This window comes from Squalius cephalus, assembly GCF_949319135.1.
Source record: "Squalius cephalus genome assembly, chromosome: 4".
Lineage (NCBI taxonomy): Eukaryota > Metazoa > Chordata > Actinopteri > Cypriniformes > Leuciscidae > Squalius > Squalius cephalus.
In genome coordinates, this window is record NC_137125.1 from 42,944,201 (window position 1) to 42,968,625 (window position 24,425).

Sequence of the window (24,425 nt, forward strand, 5' to 3'; positions counted from 1 at the left end):
TGCCATCTGAAATTTTCTTCTAAAATGATCATTTTTATCAAGCTCGTATATTTAAATTCAGTAATTTCACTTAAATGAATGATTACCTATTAATTGTCATTTAAGTGAAATTACTGAACTTAAATATATGAGCTTGATAAAAATGATAATTCTAGAAGAAAATTTCTGATGGCACTTAGAGGCTTTTGCATCTGAACTCTTTATTATTATTTTAATTTTTTTCTCGCTGGACGTTTAATTGAGTAAAACTCCAAATATTCATTTTCAATAGTCCTCAGGTTAATTGTGCAAATTGACCGAATTATGCTATGAATTAATGATAGTAATTTACAGTTTAAATGTTCTGTAATTGAAGACTTTGTGAATAATAGCACCAAAACACAAGAACAGGAAATACTTGGGATGATCTTTAGGATGTGAAATACCTGAGACTCTCCTTAGATTAATGATTAATGATCAGATGAATAATGGTTGTACTGTCATTCACAATTACTGTCAGATTCAGGAAATGACTGTTGTCTTGTCAAGATTCTTAAGAACTGCTGGTCTGATAGGATTTAGTCATTGAGGATGTTTCTTTACAAACTGTTTTATGAAACCATGGCAATCTGCAACATTCTGGTATTGTTGATAGACTTTTTAATGATTCAGTCTTGTTGAATCATCTGTTACTCAAACCCGTTTAAAATCAATGGGTTATTGGTCTTTTTCTTCTTTTGCTCCTATTCTTTGGAACTCTCTTCCTCTTGAACTTGGAGAAACTCAGACGCTTTGGATTTTTAAAGCTCCTCAACTTAAGAAATTTTTCGTAGACCAGCTTATACTTGCTGGCTTTTGTTCTGAAATAAATTTGTATTATTTTATTCATTGTTTTATGTATTGTTTGTCTTGTGTACAGTGCTTTGAGAAGCTGTTTTTAAAGGCTCTATATAAGATTAAGATTAGTCTATTTGCAACTTTGCTTTCATTTGTATCAAATTGAATATGACATCTAAGGTTTAGGCCCCAGGTAAAAATAATAATAATTTGTATTTAAAAATATATTATAATAATAAAAAAATTTGTAAAAAAAATTATATATATATATATATAATAGCATTATTATTATATATTATTATAATAATATATATATATTTAAAAAAATTATATATATATATATATAATAGCATTATTATTATATACAATTTTTTATATTATTATTATTATTATTATTAATATGATTTTTTATGTTATTGTTTATATAAACAGGTAGATTGTCACTCATAGCAAAACCTATAAAAAAGCAAATGCACACAGCTGGACACAGGTCACAGGACTGGTAATTAATTAGAGATGCTGACAAAGACTGCTAGAAAAGGTCAGACTGAATCAAATTATAGCTTTGATTAATGCTTTCACTATATTATTCAACATGTGACTTGAGATTAATTCCCAGAAGCCATTAAAGTGCTGTGGATTCAAATGGAGGAGCATCCATAAGCTACTTCTGGCAGACTCATCACTGTAGTGGACTACATATTCAAGGTGATTCTACCCATATGTTTAAACATGATTTATGGCTTTTACACAGTTTCACCAGAACATTAATGCAACAAGAAAGAGAAGCTAAGGACAGGCAGCATATAGTTGTTTAAAAAGTTTCTTACATTTCAAGAAAGTTACAGCATAAAGTGAAATCATTTTAAACAAGAAATGTTCCTCTGAGCAAAAGGACTGAAATGTTGTGAGATTGTGTGTCTGAGTTTCAGGGTGAGGCGGCCAGTCAGCTGCTGTGTCTGAACACACACATTGTTTTGTGACCGTGTGGGTTTGCCTCAGAAGACCTCTGCTGTGCACACCTGTCTTTTTCTGTCCTGCACGTCTCATCACAGAGTTAGTCAGCAGAGACTGAAGCCCTGCCCCCCTATTAACAGACAAGAGGAGACAGTGAGGGATGAGAATGAAAGCACAAAAATGTCAAGCTCCCTTTGTCTAAAACACAGGTTTTAACATCAGATTAAACAACAACATCAGATTTAGCAAATGTGAATGGCAAAAAATCACATGGAATGCTACATTCATAGATGGTTTGAAATCCTGTTCAAATCGCATTTCTGGGTCAGCGCCAATAGCCTCGTGAGCAGCACGCCGACATATAGCGCCATTGCGCTTAGGGCGATCCGAGTTCGAGTCCCGGCTCGCGGTCCTTTCCAGATCCTGTCCCCCTCTCTCTCTCTCCCACCTCGCTTCCTGTCCACTCTACTATCCTATAAAAGCAAAAAATTTGGCAAAAATAAAAATCTGTTTAAACCTTTGGGTTACCAGTCTGACTCTCTAACCATTCGGCCACGACTGCCTCAGTTGGTGTTTCGTTTCCAACACGCGCTGTAAGTGGTCGACCAATCACAACTCACTGGGCCATCTGACCAATCAGAGCAGAGTAGGCTCTCGGAAAGGAGAGGTTTAGAGAGACCGAATCCTTTATCGAACCGTTTCAGACACTGTGAGAAAAAAGGTGGTGCTACAATGTATGTTATGAGAAAATTAAAACAATTTTTTTTTACCTTGGATGCATGTAAATGTAAAAATAATACTGCAAAACAAAATTAGATAAATATAGATAGCATAATATGGGCACTTTGAGGAAGTAAGATCATCTCTAACATCTCTTCAGTTGATTCATTTGTCTATTCTCATGAATGAAGAGAAGGTTTTTAATTTTAGCTTCTGTCTAAGGTGACTACATTTCTTTCCACAACAGAAATAATCTTGATTTCTGAACCACGTCACGGGCTTACAGCCAAACGGAGTAATCGCTTCAGGTCCTTCAGAAAATTGTAATTGTATCTCTTGGACAATAAACCGTTAATATTAAGGCTTTATTCATGCATATAACCTCGGCGTGGCCCTTTTCCAGCAATGTTACAACTTCTTTAACCTGTTCAATGGGTTCTGTTCACATGATGTGTTAAAGTGGTTGTTAAAGTGTTGAATTGACTGAACTGTGTCAAACTGGCTGTTGATCACATATTTTATTTTTGTGAGAACTATGCCTTTTGTTCAAGTTTTTTATTTTTTCTAAAGAAGTAGAACAATATAGATAAATACACATTTTCGGTAACACTTTAGTTTAGGGTCCAATTCTCACTATTAACTAGTTGCTTATTAGCATGCATATTACTAAGATATTGGCTGTTTATTAGTACTTATAAAGCACATATTATTGCCTTATTCTGCATGACCATATTCTAAATCCCTTTATCCATTACCTAAACTTAACAGCTACCTTACTAACTATTAATAAGCAGTAATTAGGAGTTTATTAAGGCAAAAGTCGTAGTTAATAATTTGTTAATAGTGAGAATTGGACCCTAAACTAAAGTGTGACCACATTTTGTATTTATTTATTTGCAAACTAACCTTAGCGACATTGTGTACATCTTTAAGGCTGTCATTTTTCTCTTCAACGTGCCCAATTTATTCATTGCTCCTGTTGAATGAGGAGCGCTCGCCCTGACGAGATCATCTCAAGAGATTGCCATAGCAACAAGCACTCCACACTCAAGCGTTTTGTTTTGTGCTTTAGGACTCAGGCAAAAGGTAGCATTTCACGGAAATATTTTTTTTGGTATAGAATTTACTTTGAAACAACTTTTCACAATTAATTACATTGCATTACATTGAATTTTTGAAATAGAAAGATTGAAATAGTATTTTCTTGTACTCATTTTTACAGTGATGTTGGCATATCATGTTGCTCAGGCTCCAGGGGTTCCTGAGCATCTGTTGACTACTTCGGGTGATGATGATTAAGTGAAAACTGACAAACCTGCGGCGAGCAGGAGCCGCTTTGTCTTGAGTTTCTGCTCTGTTTGGCTGTTGATGTCGTTGAGTTGTCTCCACAGCTGTTATCTTACACACCCACAGCCATTTTTCTCATTCGTGCCCCTCCTCCCATCCTCTGCTGGATCCTGTTTTACAGCTGATAGGTACATGTCCCAACAAACACCCAAGTGTGAGTGATAGATGAATACAGGCATGTTTGGAAGGGACTAGTTTTCTCTTGAGTTTTACAGACCGGCTTTGTGATTTTCATCTTGTCCAAATCATAAAGTTTTTCTCACAGAACGATGGTAAAATATACAGTACTTTTCAGGGGTCCTCCGAATATATATATATATATATATATATATATATCCTTAAAGGGTTCGTTCACCCAAAAATGAAAATTCTGTCAGTAATTACTCATCCTCATGTTGTTCCAACCCCGTAAGACTTTCGTTCATAACATGAGGTTGAGTAATTACTGACAGAATTTTCATTTTTGGGTGAACTAACCCTTTAACATAATTTCTTAATGTAAAAAAACCCTTGATAGGGCAACATACTTTTTTTGTTTGTCCTATAAACATTTGTCATTTGTCCTATAAACACCACAAAGATTAGCAATATATTAAATGTAAATTACTAGAGATTATAATCCTGTCTGAATCACTGCATAAAATAATGGGCAATTTATGTTAAGAGTTGTAAATCTGATGTAAATTAGAAAACTAATCCTGTCTGAAAACTTCTAGTTATTTGTCATTATATGAGCACATCTTAACCTACATAAAAGAAATGCTTCACTGATATGTCAGATTTAGGCCCTGTTTTACAGACAAGGCTTAGATTAAGCCAGGATTAGGCCTTAGTTAAATTAGGACATTTAAGTAGCTTTATGGTGTGCATCTTGAGACAAAACGACGGCATTGACATGTTTAAAGATATGTCAGTGCAAGTTACTTTAGTTAAGACAACTTTAGTCTTTTTTTTGCTAGATTTAGATTCGTTTAGCACCAACTCCTTTTCAACGCACACACATATTTCCAAGACAGCTCTTTAAATAGTTTGTGAGGGGGATGCGAGGAGGTCAAGAGAGGGGAAAGTTTTTTTTTTTTTGTCGCTTCTGATTGTGTGAAAGCGGCTCCCGTTTACTGCAAACAGATCAAGAGGCCTAATCTCTAAACCTGCAACCACAGCACAACCTCAAGCAAAGAGTCAACACACATTGAGCTTACAGCACAGAGAGAAAACACTGCTTTAAACACTAGGCATATATCAAATCCAGTTTTATCATGTCCATTTAAACCCTGAGGTCAAGTTGACTCTGTAAATGCACTGATGTTGGACTATGAATCACCTTTTGTCCCAGATTAATAAATAATCAGACTGTTTGTTTAGGTTCAAATTTGCTGAGAGCAGTCTTTTAATCTGCTGTATTTAATGTCAACACTCACTTTTTGAGTTTAGTGATTGTGGAAGGAGGGTATTTCTCCATATCATCTCTAAACTATGTAAAAAAAAAAGGGTTTTCATGTGTTGAGGTGTGTGCAGGAAGTAAAATGTGGTCTGTGTTTTAACGAAGTAGGGTTTATAGCATGTTGTAAACAGGTATTGTTTTTAGCGTATGTGTGTCTCCTGTGCATGTGTGACTGGTTTCTGCCTTATCTGATAAGGCAACAGCTGCTGAGCTGGTTATAGAATGACTCACTGTTGGCTGTCTGTCATCTTTCACTCACACACACACACACACACCCTTTTAAGTCCTCAGGAGCTGTGTCATCTATTTGCCACTCATAGCCTGAGACATGCCGGAGATCAGCGTGGCCAGAGCAGACTGGAGCTGCTTGAGTTGATATTACGCTGCTTTGTGGTGTTATGGTCACTGTAACGTTTTGTGTTTTTAAATGTGTTATCTATCCTAATTGTCTGTCTTAAAAGCCATACTTTATATATATATATATATATATATATATATATATATATATATATGTATTACTATTATTTTTATTATATATATTAATATAATTTAAAATATTATTATTAATATTATTAAGTTAAAATTATTATATAAAATCTAATCATTTAATGTTATTTTTATTAAATTAGATTTAAAATTGTATTTTATTATAATTGTTTTTTAAATGTATTTTAAATGTTATTTAATTTTAAATTTTTTAATAGAAAATGTTTTTAAAACTAAATTAATCAACCTTGTTTTAATGGTCAAACATAAACCTTGTTTTCAAATTTTAATGGTCAGAGGTTGCTCTTTCATAGTTCTGGACACTTATTTGATGATAATAATAATAATAATAATAATAAAGTAAATTAAACATTATTTGTTTTATTATTTATTTAAATCAGTCCTCTCTGGTCTCAATGGAAAATTTTAGTGGTCAAAGGATGCCTTTTCATAGAGTAATAATACAACAATACTATTTTATTTATTTATTTATTTATTGAAAAATCAATCCTCTCTCAGCTGACACCCTTGAGGAAAATTGTAACAGTCAGATATTGTTCTTTTATAGCTCTAGATAAATAATTGAGAACTATACCTTCAGGCATTTAATTAGATAAAATTGGAAACATATGAATGTTTGAGTTCATATATATATATATATATATATATATATATATATATATATATATATATACATATATTTCTCTAAAGTAGTGAAGAACTCTATTTACAAAGAGTTTACAGTGTGTTCAAGCTCACGAACAGACCCGCTACCGGACATGACTCACAGGGTGGTGAAAGTGTGCTACAGCTGAGAGGAAAACCTGGAAAATATGAGCTCTTGAACATGCCCTCACACACACACACACGAACAAAAACACACATGGTACTTGGCAAAATAGCAAGGACACAGATACACCCACAAGGGCAGGCTGGACAAGGTTGTAACCATTCTGATACGACTTTGACGTGTGTGATAGTTCGTGATTACAGTATAGATTAAAATAATATCCACAGCATATGTAGAAGAAGCAGCTGAAGCGATTAAAACCTAAACCTGTAACATTCCTCCCACTGCCAGATATGTTCCATGACTTCAGAGATCTGGATCAGCCCTGCTCTGCTACGCCTCATTTAAGGCAAAACCGCTTAAATATAGCCCATATTGCTGCTGTGATATTTCTCAAACCCACTGCCACTCTGTGGGGTTCTCAGTAAATTATCTTCATATGTTGAATGAACTTATGGATGCTCAGGCCTGGTTAAGCAGATTTTAGTTTAAAAAAAATCTGAGATCTCTGTTGAAGAGAGCGTTGATCTCGTCATTGAAAGTCTTTAACAAAGTGGGTTTCTTATTTTGTCAGTGAAATTTTTATACACTCTCAGAAAAAAAGGTACAAAAGCTGTCACTGTGGTGGTACTTTTTCAAAAGGTACACCTTTGTACCTAAAGAGTGCATTTAAGTCCCTCAAAGGTACATATTGGTACCAAACGTGTACATATTAGTACCTAAATGGTACATATTAGAACCCTTTTGCAGGGTACTGTCCCAGTGACAGCTTTTGTACCTTTTTTCTGTGAGTGTATATATTTTTTTTACATTTTAAGTAAGTAATTTTTAAGTAATTTTAAAATTATAATAGAAAGTAAATATATAAACAAATGATACATTACATATTATTACATTACATGTACATATATATATATATATATAATATATAATATTAAAAATATTTGTTTTTAATTAAATATATCATTTTTAATTATATACATATATATATATATATACATATATATAAATGTTTCTATAATATATATAAAATTATAAAATGTGTGTAATACATTTACTTTTTATTAACATTTATATTTTTTATGATTTATATTTTTATATAAATAGGCTATATATATATATATATATATGAAGAGTTCAGATGCAAAAGCCTCTAAGTGCCATCTGAAATTTTCTTCTAGAATGATCATTTTTATCAAGCTTGTATATTTAAATTCAATAATTTCACTTAAATGGCAATGAAAATGACCTATTAATTGTCATTTAAGTGAAATTACTGAACTTAAATATAAAAGCTTGATAAAAATGATCATTCTAGAAGAAAATTTCAGATGGCATTTAGAGGCTTTTGCATCTGAACTCTTCATATATATATATATATATATAGCCTATTTATATAAAAATATAAATCAAAAATTAAATGTATTACACACATTTTATAATTTTATATATATATATATATATATATATATATATATATATATAATTTGTGTAATATTGACTTTTTATTAATACATTTATATTTTATTTTTTATATGATTTATATTTAATTTTATCAATATGTAATATTTTATTAGTTATTAATCGCATCCAAAATGAAGGTTTGTGTTTACATAATATATGTGTGTGTACTGTGTATAATTATTTTGTATATATAAATACACACATATGCATGTATATATTTAAAAAAAATTATATTATATTTTTATATTATTTAAATTTATATATTTAAAAAGTTTTTTATAATATATTTATAATATAAATGATGTATAAATATACAGTATATACATGCAGATATTTATTAAATATATACATGCATATGTGTGTATGTGTATATATACAAAATAATGATACACAGTACACACATATATTATGTAAACACAAACTTTTATTTTGGATGCGATGAATCGTTGCCCAGCACTAATTTTTAAAGATAATATTTAATGTGTTTATATATTTCATATTATTGCAATATATAAAAGAAAAATTCAGTATAGTGAACAGTGGTTGAGGATACTAAACTCAGCTTTAAGTCTCAGCAAAGTTACACAATGTCTTATCCCTGAGTATCTAATGAAGTCGGGGGCTCATGAGGATATTCTGGAAAAGGCTTCTCTTCTCTCTCAACTCTAAAAATAAAGTCACACCAGCCTGGCGACTGGGGGAGATATGGACAGATACGGAGAGTGGGGAGCACAGATTAGCCCCCCTATAAATAGGCAGAGGCCTATAAGGTTGTTTGTTCAGTCTGAAGGTTATCAAGAGCCACTACACATTAATGAGATTTTATAAAAAACTATATTTGTTCCTGACTGTTGCGTCCTTCGTTAGTGTTTCAAAAACCTGTTTTCAGGGCCTTTGGAAATGAATGGGAAGCGTGTGAAGGTCTTTGAGCTGAAAGGGGGTTGAGTTTCCAGAGGAATGTCCTGCCTATGGAAGCGATGGCCAAACCACACAGTTGGGGGTTTTGACTTCCAACCGTTAGAAAGAGCACTCCCATGCTTCCTGGATTAGAACTAGAGGAAAGAGAAGGAAATTAGTCATGGAGGGTTTTTAGTTTTTTTTGGGCCAATAGTTGTATACCTGAAGGGCATTTCCCCCTTTTTTCCACCAGCGGTTTATTCATAATCCATGCTCAAGTGTTTGCAGTTTATTGGCTTTCCTTTTTATGACTTTTTACATGTCCCGATATACTGGCAGAGCAGAGATAACCTCTTGAGTTTGCTATACAAACACTTTCTAACCTAAAAAAGACTACACAGATAATGTTAATGGACCTTATAGTCAATATAGGCAACATTTCATTTAATGTGAATGAAAATGGGGCTGTGACGGATAATGTTGTTTTTGAGGGTCACGTCACAATTTTTAAAGCTTTTCATTCACATTGAATTAAATATGATAGCTATTATTGTAATGGCCTCAAATGCCATAAAGGCAAATTATGATATAATGTTATCAAACTAATTTAAGAACAAAGTATTTTGCTCTAAACAAAGTATTATGTGAATAAATATGTGTGGATCAAAATGTTAACACATTAGGTATTGTTGAAGTGTCAAGTAGTGTGCAAACAACTACTGGTATTTTTATTCCAAGTGTGTATCTTGTTCTCAACAGGACTATGATTCAGAGACACAACCCAAACACCACACTCATGCTCTGTCCAATGAAAATCATTCACAGTATGTGTAATGTGTGTAAAACGTGTCTGTGTGATGGGTGTGGGATACAGTCTGGTTCATTTAGTTACGGTAGAATGTTCCCTGAAAGTAATTTTCTACCACACACACACACACACACACACACACACACACACACACACACACACACACACACACACACACACACACACACACACACACACACACACACACACACACACACACACACACACAGTACATGTCTATCTTTTATTACACCATCTATGCATAGTATACTCAGTGTAGGCTATATATAATAATTCATATATATATATATATATATATATATATATATATATATATATATATATATATATATATATATATATAATAATAATTCATATATATATATATAATAATAATTCATATATATATATATATATATATAATAATTCATATATATATATATATATATATATATAATATAATATTATATATTTTAAATATATATATATAATGCATTCTTATATATTAATTCATGAGTGAATATTAATTGTAATATTTTATAAACGCACATATATAATTGTGCATATAATTCTTTTTAAAATAATTCTTATCTAAAATAAAAACAAATTTAGTTTACAAATTATTATTAATTTATAAATGTATTATAATTATACGTATAATATAATTCAATATTAATATACATTATTAATTTATATGATTGGAATTTACATTTAGACCTGAGTTAACATTCTGAGTTAACTGATCAAAGTTTTAGAAACATATTTCTAATCTTCCTCCCTTCTATTTTCAATGTTCACCTCTCTGTTATCCCTCTCTCATGTTTACTCACTCCATCAGCCGCGTCAAGGGGAAAGATTGCGTCAGTTCTAACGGATGAAGTCAATATTCTCCAAAGAGAGGTCAAGAGCGAGGGATGAAGAAATAACGGCGTAATAAAACATTGTCTCAGTCAAGTGATTCCACAGCTTGTCTTTATATTGGTGTTGTCTTTCATCTCATTCACCTTGAGAAAAGTGAGAAAGGAGCTCAAACTCACATATCACATGTCTGCTTTTCTTCTGTTCTCTGTCACGGTCATTATTCTTTTCTCTGAGGAATCTGTATTCCGGTAATGGGACAGTAATTGTCAGAATGGCTTGTTTAATATGGGGTATCACTGTTACTTTTGAGGCATGATGGGCTATGAAAGACTAAGTATAGCACTGTTCTGGTTTCAGCGTTAACATTTAGAGTCAGTTCCCCCACCGCTAAAATCCTACCTAAAAGAAACAGGGAAAGCTGATCTCACAGCCCTGTAAAATGCATGAATTCCTCTCATCCCTTCGAGCCCCTTGGACTTGTGGGTGGAGTGAGGGCAGACATAGTGATGTTGTGATTAATCGCTGCCACTAAAATTTAGATTATTTTCAGTCACGCTGGATTTTTCCAGTGCGGGTGAACGGCGGGCGGCTTGGCTGCCATGTTTACCTGAGGCTTTGATTCAGTCCACCCATGGGAGGATTGTTGAATATTAACTGTGAAACAAGGTTTCATGGACTTACTTTAAAATATTGTGATCAAATATAATCAAACGGTAGCCTAATTCTAGTGACTTGCAGGTATTTTTTGACATTGGCATCAGAGAGATTTGCAGAGATGATCAGGCAATATCAGAATGTAGTTATTTTGCTAAATACTGCCATTAGCTGGTCTTGGACCAACCAAGATGTAAGTGTAAGTGAATGATAGGTGTGCAGGGCAGGTCAGGTTGAGACTTGAGTCAGCACACGTTAGTTCAGAGGTGATTTGCCTTTGGCCACAACAGAAAAAGCAACAGAATTGGGTCAGAATGTTCCTTAGTCCCTTTGAAACACCTTGCAGTGGTTTATTCCCACTGGTAGGTAAATACATAGCCACGTACAAACATCCTCCTAACCCGCTGTTTTGAATGCCAAGGTTTCTCTCAGGGATGAAAACAAGATGTGGAAATGTACAGGCCCATAACCTAATCACACAGTCATACATTATCAATATTATTATATATTTGTGTCTCTTTGGTCAGAAAACTTGTGGTTGTGTAGGATGTACAATGTGTCCATTTTAAAAGGCTAGTATGACATTGGGTCTTCCCCTTGAAGTGAGTGGGGAATTCCAAATATCATTGCAGAAGTTACTAATAACACCTCTCTTAAATGACAGTCTGAGCCGTTATTATACGTGGGTTAGGTATAGCAATTTTGCACATGAGATTCAAGTCTATGTTATGTTGTGGTTCAGAGGAAGGGGTTAAAACCTCCAACCAGTGCTTTTTTCACATGCTCTGTTTATTTCTAGAGTTGTGACGTAATGAACCCACTCCTCCGCGCATACGTCACCTCGTCTAAGCGCGGTGATTGGCTGGTTGTTGTTGCTGTTGTTGCTGGTGTTGGAGGGGGCATTACATAAGCGCTGCTCGCTTTCATTTCTGTCTACTCTTCTGGAGGACCGTGACCGAGGAGGGTGGTGCCCACCTCTATGTGTTTATTCGGACAAAACAACCCCAGTCGAAGCACTGTACCGTCCTGGAACACGTAGCACTCTCCGAGTTTTTCCTTCATCGACAAATAAATGCTCAGCATAGGCATCAGAGAACTAAAACACTCGAAAAACAAGGATCATTTTGCAAACGGAAACAAAAGCGCATTGGCCATAACGCGCACGGAGCCTCTCAATGCATACCCTCTGTGCCCGAGGAACGATGAAGCCAGAAATAAACGCCGCCGTCGGGTTTCTGTCGAGATTCCTGCGGATTAAAGGACATGTGAACGACAGACAGCTCCAGACGTTCAACCAGACCCTACAGGACATCCTGGCAGGTAAGTATCTTTCTCTACACACGGATATGAACTTCATTATATCCACGTTCTATTCATGCGTCGTTTGTTTGTGAACAAATGTGGAAAACATCGATCTCTTTGTTTATCAGTTAATTTATGTGCTTTGGCCACATAGGCGGAAGCGCGCGGACGCTTTGCGCACAGGCGAAACCCTCGACACAAACAGATACCCAAATAAAGACATAAAAGGACAAAAGATAGACATGTTTATAAACGCGTGTGTATAGAGAGGAAATCGTGAGTAATAGCTCAGTTTATCGACGGACTATTTGTGTAGTTCATAAAATGGATGCATTGGGTTCTTAGACATCATATGGCAAGCCGATTTAACATTCATTCCATTAAACTAATAGATATGTTTTTGTTAAAATTGCGTGGCCTATTTTTAATTACTAGAACGCAATCAAATAGTGAATCGTTTCTCACTAGTAAGTACTTAAATATTGGCTAGTTTGCCTTTCATTTGTATCATTCCAGTAGTAAGGTAATGCCTGTTAACTCAGTATTATTTATTTATTACATATTAGTACCTATTTGAATGCTATAGTCACTAGCCTTAGTCACTATAAAGTGATTATTCGGTTGTTATTGGTAACAAACTGTGGATTTGTGCCATTAAATTTTATGGAGAATCTTTGCTAGTTAACTTAATTAGTGAGATTGAGGAAAAAGTACTAATTAATATCGGATTACAGGGTAGTAATTAAAAAATATCTATAAGATTAGATACTAGTTAGTTTTAAGGAATAAATGTTAAAATGGCTTGCCATATGTTGTTGGCAGTAAATTACGTAATGCACAGCAAGACTGGAGATATGAAATGTAGGGTTAATGTTTCATCTTTTTTGCACACTGATAATAGTGTGTATAACACACACTGTGCCTGTGTTTCGTTATAATAAACATTTAAGTACACAGCGTTACAAGTTGAATAGCCAATTTCGTCTGTTTTGTGTTCAACTGGAAATGTTTGTAGATGGAAAGTTTTAACTACATTACAATTCTTTACAGTTTACGTTAGTTTTCCTAACAAATATTTGATCAAATAAAAGAAAAAAGACAGAAGTAGAATAACAATTAATTATTATTGTTTAGTGTTAGCTATAAAAAATAATATCTGTTGTTTTAACGTTGTTGTCCTTTCCCCATTTTGTTTTACCACCCATCTTTTTCCTGTTTTTTTTTTTTTAACGGAACAGGATTTTGTTTAGCCCTTCATTCCGACTCATAAGACAAAAACAATACTATAGAATAAAAATGTGGTTTGCAATTGAAATAGCAATCAAACATAAAATTTACCAATATGGCACTACTATAATCGTAATAGAAGTTATTTTAGGTTATACACAAATACACGTGTTTGCAGTCAGATGTGGAACTAAATGTTTAAAGTAAGCTGTGTATTTATATAAATATTTTTTATTTAGTATTATAACATTCTTTAAATAACATTCTTTATTATAACATCACTCGTTTTGGGAAAAGGCAGTCACTAAATACTCTTTAGGTAAACAACTGATGTTTTGGCCCCAGTCAGACAAAATGGCCGTCGATGGAGGAAGTGAGGCTAGTGTGGGGGGTTTGGGGGCTAGTTGCACATCACATATTACTGTTGCAGAGGACTTCATAATGTTTAGATTTTCTCTTTCCTTCCCTTCTCGGCTGTCTCAACCCAGCATATGTCCACACAATGGAACAAAGACTCCTCGTAATCCCCATAGGGTAGAACAAGTGGGTTAGTTCCTTCTCCACACAGTTAAAATGTGTGTGTATAAGAAAGGATTGCCAGATTGAAAAAAAAAAACAGGTGTTGTGTAAGATGTATCTGAAAATCTGTCTCTGCTTCCTGTTCGCTAATCACATCACTAAATACACGTTCGTCACGGCTTTGTCCTAATTCCCAACCTTACAGCAAGCCTTGTTTCACAAACAAAACTCCCTAATACAGCCACCACACGGTCCAAAGGTTATCTTGATGTTGACGAGCAACGTTTTCACTTCGCTAAACATTTTGTACGTGTAGTACGAGCATTGTTGCGGTTTGGGTTCCATCCAGAGTTGTGGGTGGGTTGATTTGCATTGATCATTGTGTACAGGGCTTTTAGGAGAATGGGAAGGCACGTCACAGACGGTACACAGGCGTCATTATCTAACCCAAGTCTACAGGTGGCCTGCGGGGGCCTGGCTTATTTAAGAGCCGCACAAAGAGGCTTTGAGACCCATCCCTCCGTCTTCTGTTCTCCACCTGTCACCCAATACACCGAGCCAGAAGGGAAAGAAAATGCGATTGCGAAAAGTCTTTTTCTTTTTTGAAAAACAAGTCCTTTATCTAGGTTGTGACTGAACATTAGAAGTCATGAGTTTATGTTTAGCCTCACTTCTGAACATACTCGCACGTATTATGAATTAGCTCAAAAGAAATGGACAGAAACGTCATCTACTAGTAAATAGCAAAGCTGATCCATTTGAAACCGTGATGTTTGATGAAATCAGGTTGTTTAAATGGGACACTTTGTCTTTAAGAGGAGGGTCCCTCCCCCTCTTGCTGCTCTGCCAGGACTTCAGCCTTTTGCTCTCCTTGTGTTTGAAGACTTTGTGACTTACAGGCCAAAAGGGGATTGAGCAATCAAATGGCCCTCTCTCTCTGCATCACGTAGGCTTTTGACACAGATGGTTAATGGTTGTTTTTCTGTGTTCTACCAACAATCATTTCACACTGTGAAGAACATCCTTTCTAGAGTCACGCCATCTTTTTGCTGCTACATTCGCTGCCTAACAAGGCCAAATTATCATATTGCAGAATGCGTGTTTTTTAATACAGCGTTCGTTCGATTTATTATGGGTAGGGATAAGTATTATTCCAGAATAACCAAGTTGATTTTCTTTTTGTTTCTAAATATAAGCATTTGTAAGTCCTTTTCCACTTAATATTTGTTTTGTTGTTGTTGCTAGAATAACACATGCATTAAAAATAAGTTTATGAAGGACTCTGAAACTTAATAATTTTTTATTATTGAAAATGTTCAATAATTGGAATTAAAAGATTTCAAACTATAAAAGAAAATTCTGGAACTTAGTAAAGTGTACAAAACAAAAAACTAACCGTTAACCATTGTCTTAATGTCTACTAAGTTTAGGGATGCACAATATATTGGGGCTATATAGGTTTTCAGGCCAATATTAGTAATATTACCTGAATATTATTGTCTGATAATGGATATTTAAAAATGCATGTTCATTTCCACCTAAAATGATATGCAGCACTCGCTTAAAATTAATAGTGTTCTTTAATAACACTTGCCTAACACAACTTTTTACTTTTTAATAGAAAATCTCAAAAATAAATATCTTTCATGTACATTATAATTTAGCCTACATTTATAACACAAAAACAATTGGTATCAAATTATCGGCCAGAGTTTTGATATGCTACCCCAAATGAATTGAATGAATAATGGTTGAATATTATTAAGAAGAATATTCTTCAATAATACTCATAATTTAATAAGCAGAATTTATAGCAGATCTTAAAATAAATATCTTTCATATACATCATAATTAATATTTCTAATTTACGACTACTTAATTTAATAGATTGACTAACTCAATAATGCCCATGACTTATCGGCTATAGTTTTAATGTCTGTACAGTTTACAGTTGAATAAATAATTAGCAAGTTCCACAGAACAAATCTTACACAACATTTCAGTGAATACATTTTTTGTTCATTGCTTTGTTTACCATTGCTTTTTATTTATTAGTTTATATATGGACATTACATAACCACCCCCTCTGTCTCTCTCCTACAGAGCAATACAAACACCACTGGTTCCCAGATCGTCCCAACAAGGGTTCTGGTTATCGCTGCATACGTATCAACCACAAGATGGACCCTCTGGTGGGACAGGCCGGTCAGCGCATTGGCCTGACCATCCAGCAACTCTACCTGCTGCTTCCTAGTGAGCTCACATTGTGGGTCGACCCATTTGAGGTGTCCTACCGCATCGGAGAGGACGGCTCAATCTGCGTGCTCTACGAGTCCCTCCCAATTACCAACGGAAACCCCAGCGTTACCACTGGAAACGGCCACCCTTCCTCCTCTGTCGCCCAGGTATCCCCCATGGTGGACAGTCGCATCAGCTGCAAGGAGGAACTAATGGTTATGGGTCGCACCAGCCCCGCTAAACCCTACATGATGACTGTGTCCAGCTAAACGGTTCACAGAAATCATTTTTAAGAAATAAAAAAGAGAGAAAGGAGAAGAAGAAAAAAAAACAGGATGTGTCCTATCGTCCAGGTGATGGAAACCTCGTAGGTTTAATTTTCACTCGTTTGGTTGTCTGTTCTGTTATTGTGTTGGATCTACCAGAGGCTCGACCCTGGGGCAGCTAATGAAGACCTGAAACATCGCCCGGCCCCCCCCAGCTCACAGAGGGGGCTTTTTCTGCTATCGTCTGTCGATGTTGACTTTGCACTTTCGCTTTCACGGTTTATGTTATCACATAAACACAAACTCCCTCTAAAATGTTTAGGAATTGCACTCAGAATCCAATTTCATCATCTCTCCGTTTGCCGTCGAGCTGAAGCCCAGACCTTCGGGAAGCCGTGCCAGACCTGAGTAGCCGCTACGAGCCTCTTTTTTTTTTTCTTTTCTAAAAAACCTCACTTTTTTGGACCACAACGCGGTACTTTTGTCTCTTTTCTCAGTGTCTGGCACACAACCGGAGCTCCTTTTGGGCTTCAGGTCGACGTGAACCCGTTTCAAACCGCCTCCATCCTGTACACTGCCGCGATGGAATACCTGTGTCATACTGTTTCCCACTCTGGCCGTCAATGGCACTGTGATGCAAAGGTTCTCATGCTTGTAGCTTTTTCTAGGGGCTCCCTCCTGGATGAATGTAATTTCTAACAAAAAAGAGAAAAAAAACTCAAGAAAAATCCAACATTGACAAAACATTTGATTTATTTAAGCCCCTTGTCATACCAAAATGAAAGATGTAGCAAAGGTTTTTTTTTTTTTAGGTTTTTTTTAAACCTTGGAGCAGATGTGGTCTTTACTTTCTGCCTGGTTTAGAAAGGACGTTGAATGCACTTTGACATTTTAGACTGTGTGGGATGACGATTCGATTTGACCCAGCTGCATTCCATCGCGCACCTCGTCATTCAGTTGTCGTAAATCGCTTTCTCTGCTTGCGCTCTGCACAGGGCGTCGTGGTTGCAATATTTTCAAAGCTGAGGGAGACATTTCAATCCCAGGTTGTTCTCTCTAGCCAATTTTATCCTTTCGATTGACTGATTCAGGCTGTTCGAGATTAGTTGTCAATCACTAGGACTTCATTTACGGCCAGTACACGGCCAACAAGAAAGGGCGTCGAAAAACGGACCAATGTTCCCATCTCCTCGCAGAATCACAGGGCCAGTGGTGCTCGGTTGTTACGGAGGGTGTCCCGACACACTTTCCAAACAGGCGTCACCGGTCTCAGTCTTAACTAGGAGTGCGCGGTCAAAACATATCACCTCCCTCTGTCGGCTGGGCGAAGGAGGGGGTAGGACCCTCACATAAGGGCAGCTACAATCCTCTCCGGCCCCCTTCTCGCAGCCTGGTGGAGAGTTTTTATGCCAGCACACACACACATACACACACCAAGCGCACTCCAAACCCCACTGAGCCTTACGTACAGGGCCGAGTCGGGACGGGAAGAGATGCTAATACGGGATGCTCCTGGTCTCTGGCTGATTCTGTTTACATTGGTGTAAGTTGGTGGAAATAAGCGGGTTGCAGGCTTTGCGTGCGTTTATGTGTGCGACAAACTGCTCTTGCCTTAGCCGTTAAACTGCCGAGACAGGGTGCTGATGATCAGTCCTATGTGTGCTAATACTTTTGACCCTCGAGGACCATGGGTAACGCCGGGTTGTCGATGCACTGCCGTCCCTTTCTGTCTCGTTTTGGTCCAGACATTATTTTAGTCGGGTGGAAAGTCTGTTTTTAAATCAAATTGACATTTTAAGCATGGGTCGAACCCTAATATTCGGACGCAATTCGCCATCCCACCCCTCTGAATGCTTTGAATTCTGACACGCGGCCCCCTTCGCCTGATGGTTTTACCTTTGAAGCTTTTTAACCACGTTCTGGTGATCTCAACCAAATTGGAACAGACAATTTAAGTGTTATTTAGATCTGCAGCTTTTAATCTACTACAAGCTACTTTCCCCCTCCCCCACCTCCACTGAAACAACATCAGCAAACTGTTTCTATTCTCCGTTTCAGTTCGGTAAATGTTTGCACACAAGTTTTAAGTATCGTTGTGAGTCTGAACTCTAGTATACTCGGAGGCAAGAGCACATGAAATGCACTAATAGGTTAAACATTGAAGTTATGTGACTTTGAGACCTAAGCGTCTCGATTGGAATGTATTGCCAAGCTCAGGCCACAGACATTCATTGTAACCCTTATGGATGTTAAGATGTGAAAAACAGAAGGGAATGATTCGGTTGGGAATTTTGTTGGTCATTTCAGAAGTGATTTGCGTTATTGCCACTTTCGCATCTGAGGTGGTTCCATATTTGTAGAATGTATTGTTATTGTACAACATATGGTAGACTAAGTACATAACCATACATATGGGAAGTGCCAATAATTGATATTTTGCTGTGTGTAGACGTGTTCCTTTTTGTATTTCATATTTTAACATGAATTCCTCTTTCATAAGCGAAGCCATTTGTGTTAGGAGTGTTGGAGAGGACCAAAGTTGTTTTGGTAATATATAAATCAGTTTCCATGCTCTGTGCTGATAGACTTTCCGTGTTTGTTTGTTTTTCCCTCTTTTCTTTTCTTTCTTTTTTTTTAAATTAAAACAAAAAAGAAAAAATTCTGAGCAACCCAAGATAAAGCTGTCTGTATCTTGTGATTTTTTCCCGTCTGTACATCTCTTGTGTTCATTATTTTCCTCATTCTTGGGTATGTTGTGATGAACTGCTGTAAATTTGTACAGTTCATGTAAATTGATTGTGCGGAAGTTGTACAGATTTCTATATTTTGGAAGAAAAGTTTTTTTCTCTGTAATAAAAGATTTCCTATCTTGGCAATGTTTTCCCGTGGATGTGGTCTTATTATTTATCAAAACACTCTATGCTTTCATGTTTAATTAGGTAATTCTTTGTCTTCTTGGACGAAATTTAGTATAACAGCATGGGATGGGAAAGTTTTGTATCACAGACAAGAGTATGCTGATATACGCCACTCCAGTTCGGCCATTTTAGACATATGCCAGACGTTATTAGTAACCAGGCCCTGATTGAGACAAATATGCCAGACGTTATTAGTAACCAGGACTTGCTTTGAGTTTTTCCTCTATTAGGACAAAGAAAGGAAGTCTGTATGGACGTCATAGAGAGCCTAGTACAGCTGCATTTTGAAAAATAATACTCAACTAACATTAACCAGCTTAAAGTTAATTATAAATGATCATTGTTCATTTTGCCGTTCTTATGTGCTATAACTATAAATGCTATAAACTATAAACATAATTTTTTCAATTACGCATGAAGTTTATTTACTTAATTTTAACGGAATGGGTTTCCTCACTTTTTTCTCAGTCATCTGATCACTTTTTACAGTGTAATGAAAGATATCATCGGAATCTTTTGCGTTTTTTTTCATTCAGAATCCACCCGACCTTAAAGAGATTGAACATTTATTGTAGCAGACGACAATGCAGCCACTTGCATAATAGAAAGTTATAGTCTGTTGATGTGGATGATAGTATTGTTATAGTTATCTTTATCACTCTTGGTGTGAACAGGCCTTTGACCCTAAGGTTCAAGCTTCAGTTAGCAGTTAGCTATTGTAGGTGCTGTAACTACAACACCACCAAAACATCCTTTGTACTATAATACTAGCAATATGGTAAGCAAGCTAATATAGCTTGCTATTAGCTTCTTTACCATTGCCAGTTATTCATTATAGTACAGAGGACATTTTATCAGTATTTTTTTTTTCCTCAGTTGGGTCTTAAAAATGTGCAATAGGATTTATGTTTTGGATTTTCCCCTGGCTACTGCATTTTGACATCACTAGCTTAGGATAGTTGTTTGCACAATGTGTCCTTGTAGTGCTAATCAGCTAATTAGTCATTTTCCTGTGATTCTGTAGTCATTTATGGATCAAAAACCTAGATGTATAAAAGAGGGACAATGAGAAAAGATTAAAAACACTTCCAGGGGTGTTGCGCTAGCTGTGCAGCTAACATAGCCTACATAAAAAAGGAATGCTAATGCACAGCTTTCTCTTATATGATTTTTTGTTTCACTGAGTAATATTCTTCTCACATTAAGCTTAAACTTACATCAAGTATGTTTGTCTATATCAATAAAAATTTGCTGACATCCAGGTTTTCAAAGATAATGTTTTCTAGCAAGAGCATATTAAATAAGTCACTACACACAAGGCATTGTGGGTGCTGTCAAAAAAAAAATCTGTTTTCTGCCTGGTAGCGGTCTGAAATGGAGGGTATTTCGATTCAATGGACAAAGAATGGAAAGAGAGATGGGGACGGGGAGAAGACGAGTATAACAAAAAAGAAAAGGAAAGGACCTGAATAGCTGTTCGTGTGTCCTTAAGATGTTTGAACACTTGGAAAGCAGTGAGAGCGTTTGAAGCGGGACATCAATTCTGTAGGTGTGCGTGTCATGTGACTCAAAACAGGTCCAATACATCTATTTACCTGCAGGCCTTGCCAGTTCAGAGTCGCCGTGCTTGTTTCCTACTCTGCTAAAAGTCGTTCTGACCAAGACGCTTGAGCATATGGTTTTCCAGGGAAGTATGCATGCATGCGGTAAACAACATCACAAACACATGGAATCTGGCACACGGAGCTTGAGATTGTGTGTAGATGCAAGACCGCGCAGTAAAAACATATCGCACTTCACACTGTGTGGCCTCGGTTTGTTCCTCTTTCTTCTCACTTCTGCCTTTCGGCGTTCAACCACCCTCTCGTTCTTCATCTGCAGCACTGGACCACAACAAAGAGGACCTGAGTGAAAGCAGCTGGAAGGAAACTGCAGTCTCTCTTTCACTCTGGGAGAGACTCACCTGGTTGCTGTCTCTCTCTCTCTGTGTGTGTCTTTCTTCTTTTATTCAGAACCTTTCTACTGTCAGGTGCTACTTTCCTTTCATCCCAAAGAACAGACTGAATATTTGACACGATGAGCATATTCTTTTTATTAATTATACATAATATTATGATCTGATCTGATAATATGATTTCTGCGTTGAAAGCGCCATGCATACCTTTGGCTTTCAAAAGCAGTTTTTGTGCAATGTATGTTTTCATATTTTTATGTGCGTAGTAGTTTATAAAGTGAGGGTCAGGAAAATGCTTGTTATCTTTTGTTTTTACACTTATCTTATCATTAGTGTTAAAGTCGTTACTCTTGCTGAAGACCAGGGAGATGATAGCAAGGGTCGCAGTGGAGACGTCTCTTCTTTCCTGCTGATATATTTCAGTTTGTCTATAATTTGTGTTATGGTGTTTAAAAGACTGAGTCTACATTGAAAATCTAGGATTCACAATTTAATTTAAACCAGAAACAGTTTTCGGAAAGAAGTTTGTAGAGTTAAAAATGCCGTGCCATTAAAAGCAAAAGAGAGACAAATCAATTACTAAGACTTTAGTATTGAGACATTGATGTCTTTTGCCGTGTTTGTCATTTAGGGAACTTCCAGATTTATGTCACCTCGTTTTCTCTCTCTGTTTCTTTTATGGAATATATGTTCCTGCTTTTACAGCGAGAGGAATGCTTAGAATAGCTGGGTACTTTTTTTTACAGGCCTCTCGCTCTCTGTTTCTCTGTCCCTCGGAAAGGTCCCTGGCCTGTGGTGTGTGTGGTCAACTGCTGACTCAGAGAAGGGAAAAGATAACCAGTAACTAATACACCACAGCAACAGCAGACACATATGAAAACACCAACACCTTCTCAGGTCTTATTTTTTTGTAGTATGATCTTACTCATTTTCCTCCAGATTCTCATTACTGTGATGTATCTGCAATACGATTATTTTCTGATTATTGAATATCGTTTGATTGAAATGTCAAGATTTTGATATTTTCAGGATAAAGATACCTTTTTTTGCTTTGCGGTAATTCAATTTTTTTTTTTTTTCATTACGGTAATGACAATTGCGGGGGACAATATGCTCAATTTTCATATAATTCATATAATAATGTAAAAATACGAACACTCTTAATGGCCCTAAAAATAGGCTTAATCTTCTATAAGCAAAATGTAATTTATTTATTTGCTATGAGTTTTTGGCTGGAATATGTTCATGACAGGTTTCTTGTGACTCATATGTTGTTGAAAATCTGCTGTTATTTTGTCTCTGGCTCAAAAATGGCATCGTGATCTTGTTTAAGATCTGAGTTTAAAAGATGTATTGTGTGGATTTGCTGTACTTTGGCCTGGTGTGGAACGAGGAGGTTTAGGAAGGCCAAACCCTTGGTAAACATCCCTTGACTGTTCAGGCTAAGCAGCCAAGCCTGTTTTTTTTTAACCAGAATTTGTTCATCAAACTGTTTTGATGTACTCTGGAACTAATAAGAATCTTTATTAGTTTGATAAGTGTTATGACATATCAGACGGGGGAAGGTGCATGACTGTAAGCTTAGCACGTGGCAAATTTAAAGCCCTCCGATTGCAAACAACTGCACATGTTTGCATTTTCTGAGAACTCGCGAACACGCTTCAGCTGTTTCCTGTTTTCTGTTGAACAGCACACCGCAGACCTGAGACAGCTGAGAGCGACAGAAAAAGAGAGAACGACCGCAATGGAAGATGTGCTTTATGCTGCAACCTTGCAGCATTGTGCGAAACCGTCTTCAAGTGTTTAGGCTGAACCTTATCACAACAAAACTGCATGCACACTTACACCTCCCTTTGCATTTTTAAAACAGATGTCCACTTTAAGCTAAGGAGCAAGACAAATGTGTCTAATGAGAGCTCAATTTGTGTTGTTTTTTCTCTCTCAATAATTCCTTCCTGAAAGCCAGGAACAGCTTGTTCTTCAGTTTGACAGCACTTAATATTTCGTTTTTATCATGAAATGCACAACACTCTTCCTCTGCGGTTACATATCGAGCAAAAACAGTGTTGTTGTGTAAGTTAGCACATCATTCGATTCCCCTAAATGTCAAATTTCAGATTCAGACTGTTTTTTTTCCCCTCAGCCAAGCAGCCTTGACCCAGAAAAGCAGCTCACTGTTATCAATGAGTAACATGGGGCATTTTTTTCATGCCTCTGAGACCGATTAGTAACTAATTTACTCAGACGGTTCAATTAATTCACCCTGCAAGCGCAACGCAGCCTCAGATAAACAACATTTGTGCAGAGCTGTAATGAATCCCAGTACAGCCATGCTGTTTGCCATCTCATCATCACCACATTTCTGACATTATTTGAATGAATTTACATGAACAAATTTGTAGGAGTGAAATAAAAGACCAAGTAGGCTGTCCGAGGTAAACTGTGAGAGCGTTGTCGCAAATGTGCATAAACCACATCTATTGCCTATCCTCTTTGGTTCATAACATCTATACACGCCTGGGCAGCTGTGAATGTAATAGCTGCCATAGCGACCAGGACTGATTGCTCTAATGTGCAGCGATTACTGCAGTGAACAGCACATTACATGCGTGGGAGATTGGGATATTCAAGGCTTATAACATGCTACGAATCAGCGGGAATGACGTGAGCAGGTCAATATGGAAAAAACACATTTATGAGGTTTCATATCATTGGGGTCAAGAAGTCTGAGAGCACATAAAAAAAAAAAAATATTTATTG

General features: G+C 36.2%; 1 protein-coding gene and 1 long non-coding RNA gene across 2 annotated transcripts in view; both read left to right on the forward strand.

Moving 5' to 3' along the window:
• LOC307156733 overlaps positions 1–24,425 on the forward strand; it is a 113,531-nt gene that overhangs the window by 17,273 nt on the left and 71,833 nt on the right. The gene's annotated exons all lie outside the window — the stretch shown is intronic.
• Positions 12,156–16,858, forward strand: btg1 (B-cell translocation gene 1, anti-proliferative). The gene is made up of 2 exons (XM_079868733.1): positions 12,156–12,561; positions 16,393–16,858. The coding sequence occupies exons 1-2, from the start codon at positions 12,417–12,419 to the stop codon at positions 16,794–16,796; spliced, it is 549 nt and encodes a 182-aa protein (XP_079724859.1). The 5' UTR covers positions 12,156–12,416; the 3' UTR covers positions 16,797–16,858.

What these genes read in the sequence shown, in the direction of transcription:
- btg1 (XM_079868733.1), top strand. Translation starts at nt 12,417, where the DNA reads ATGCATACCCTCTGTGCCCGAGGAACGATGAAGCCAGAAATAAACGCC. An exon ending in CCTACAGGACATCCTGGCAG is followed by an intron (nt 12,562 to 16,392) that starts GTAAGTATCTTT and finishes TCTCTCCTACAG; the next exon opens with AGCAATACAAACACCACTGG.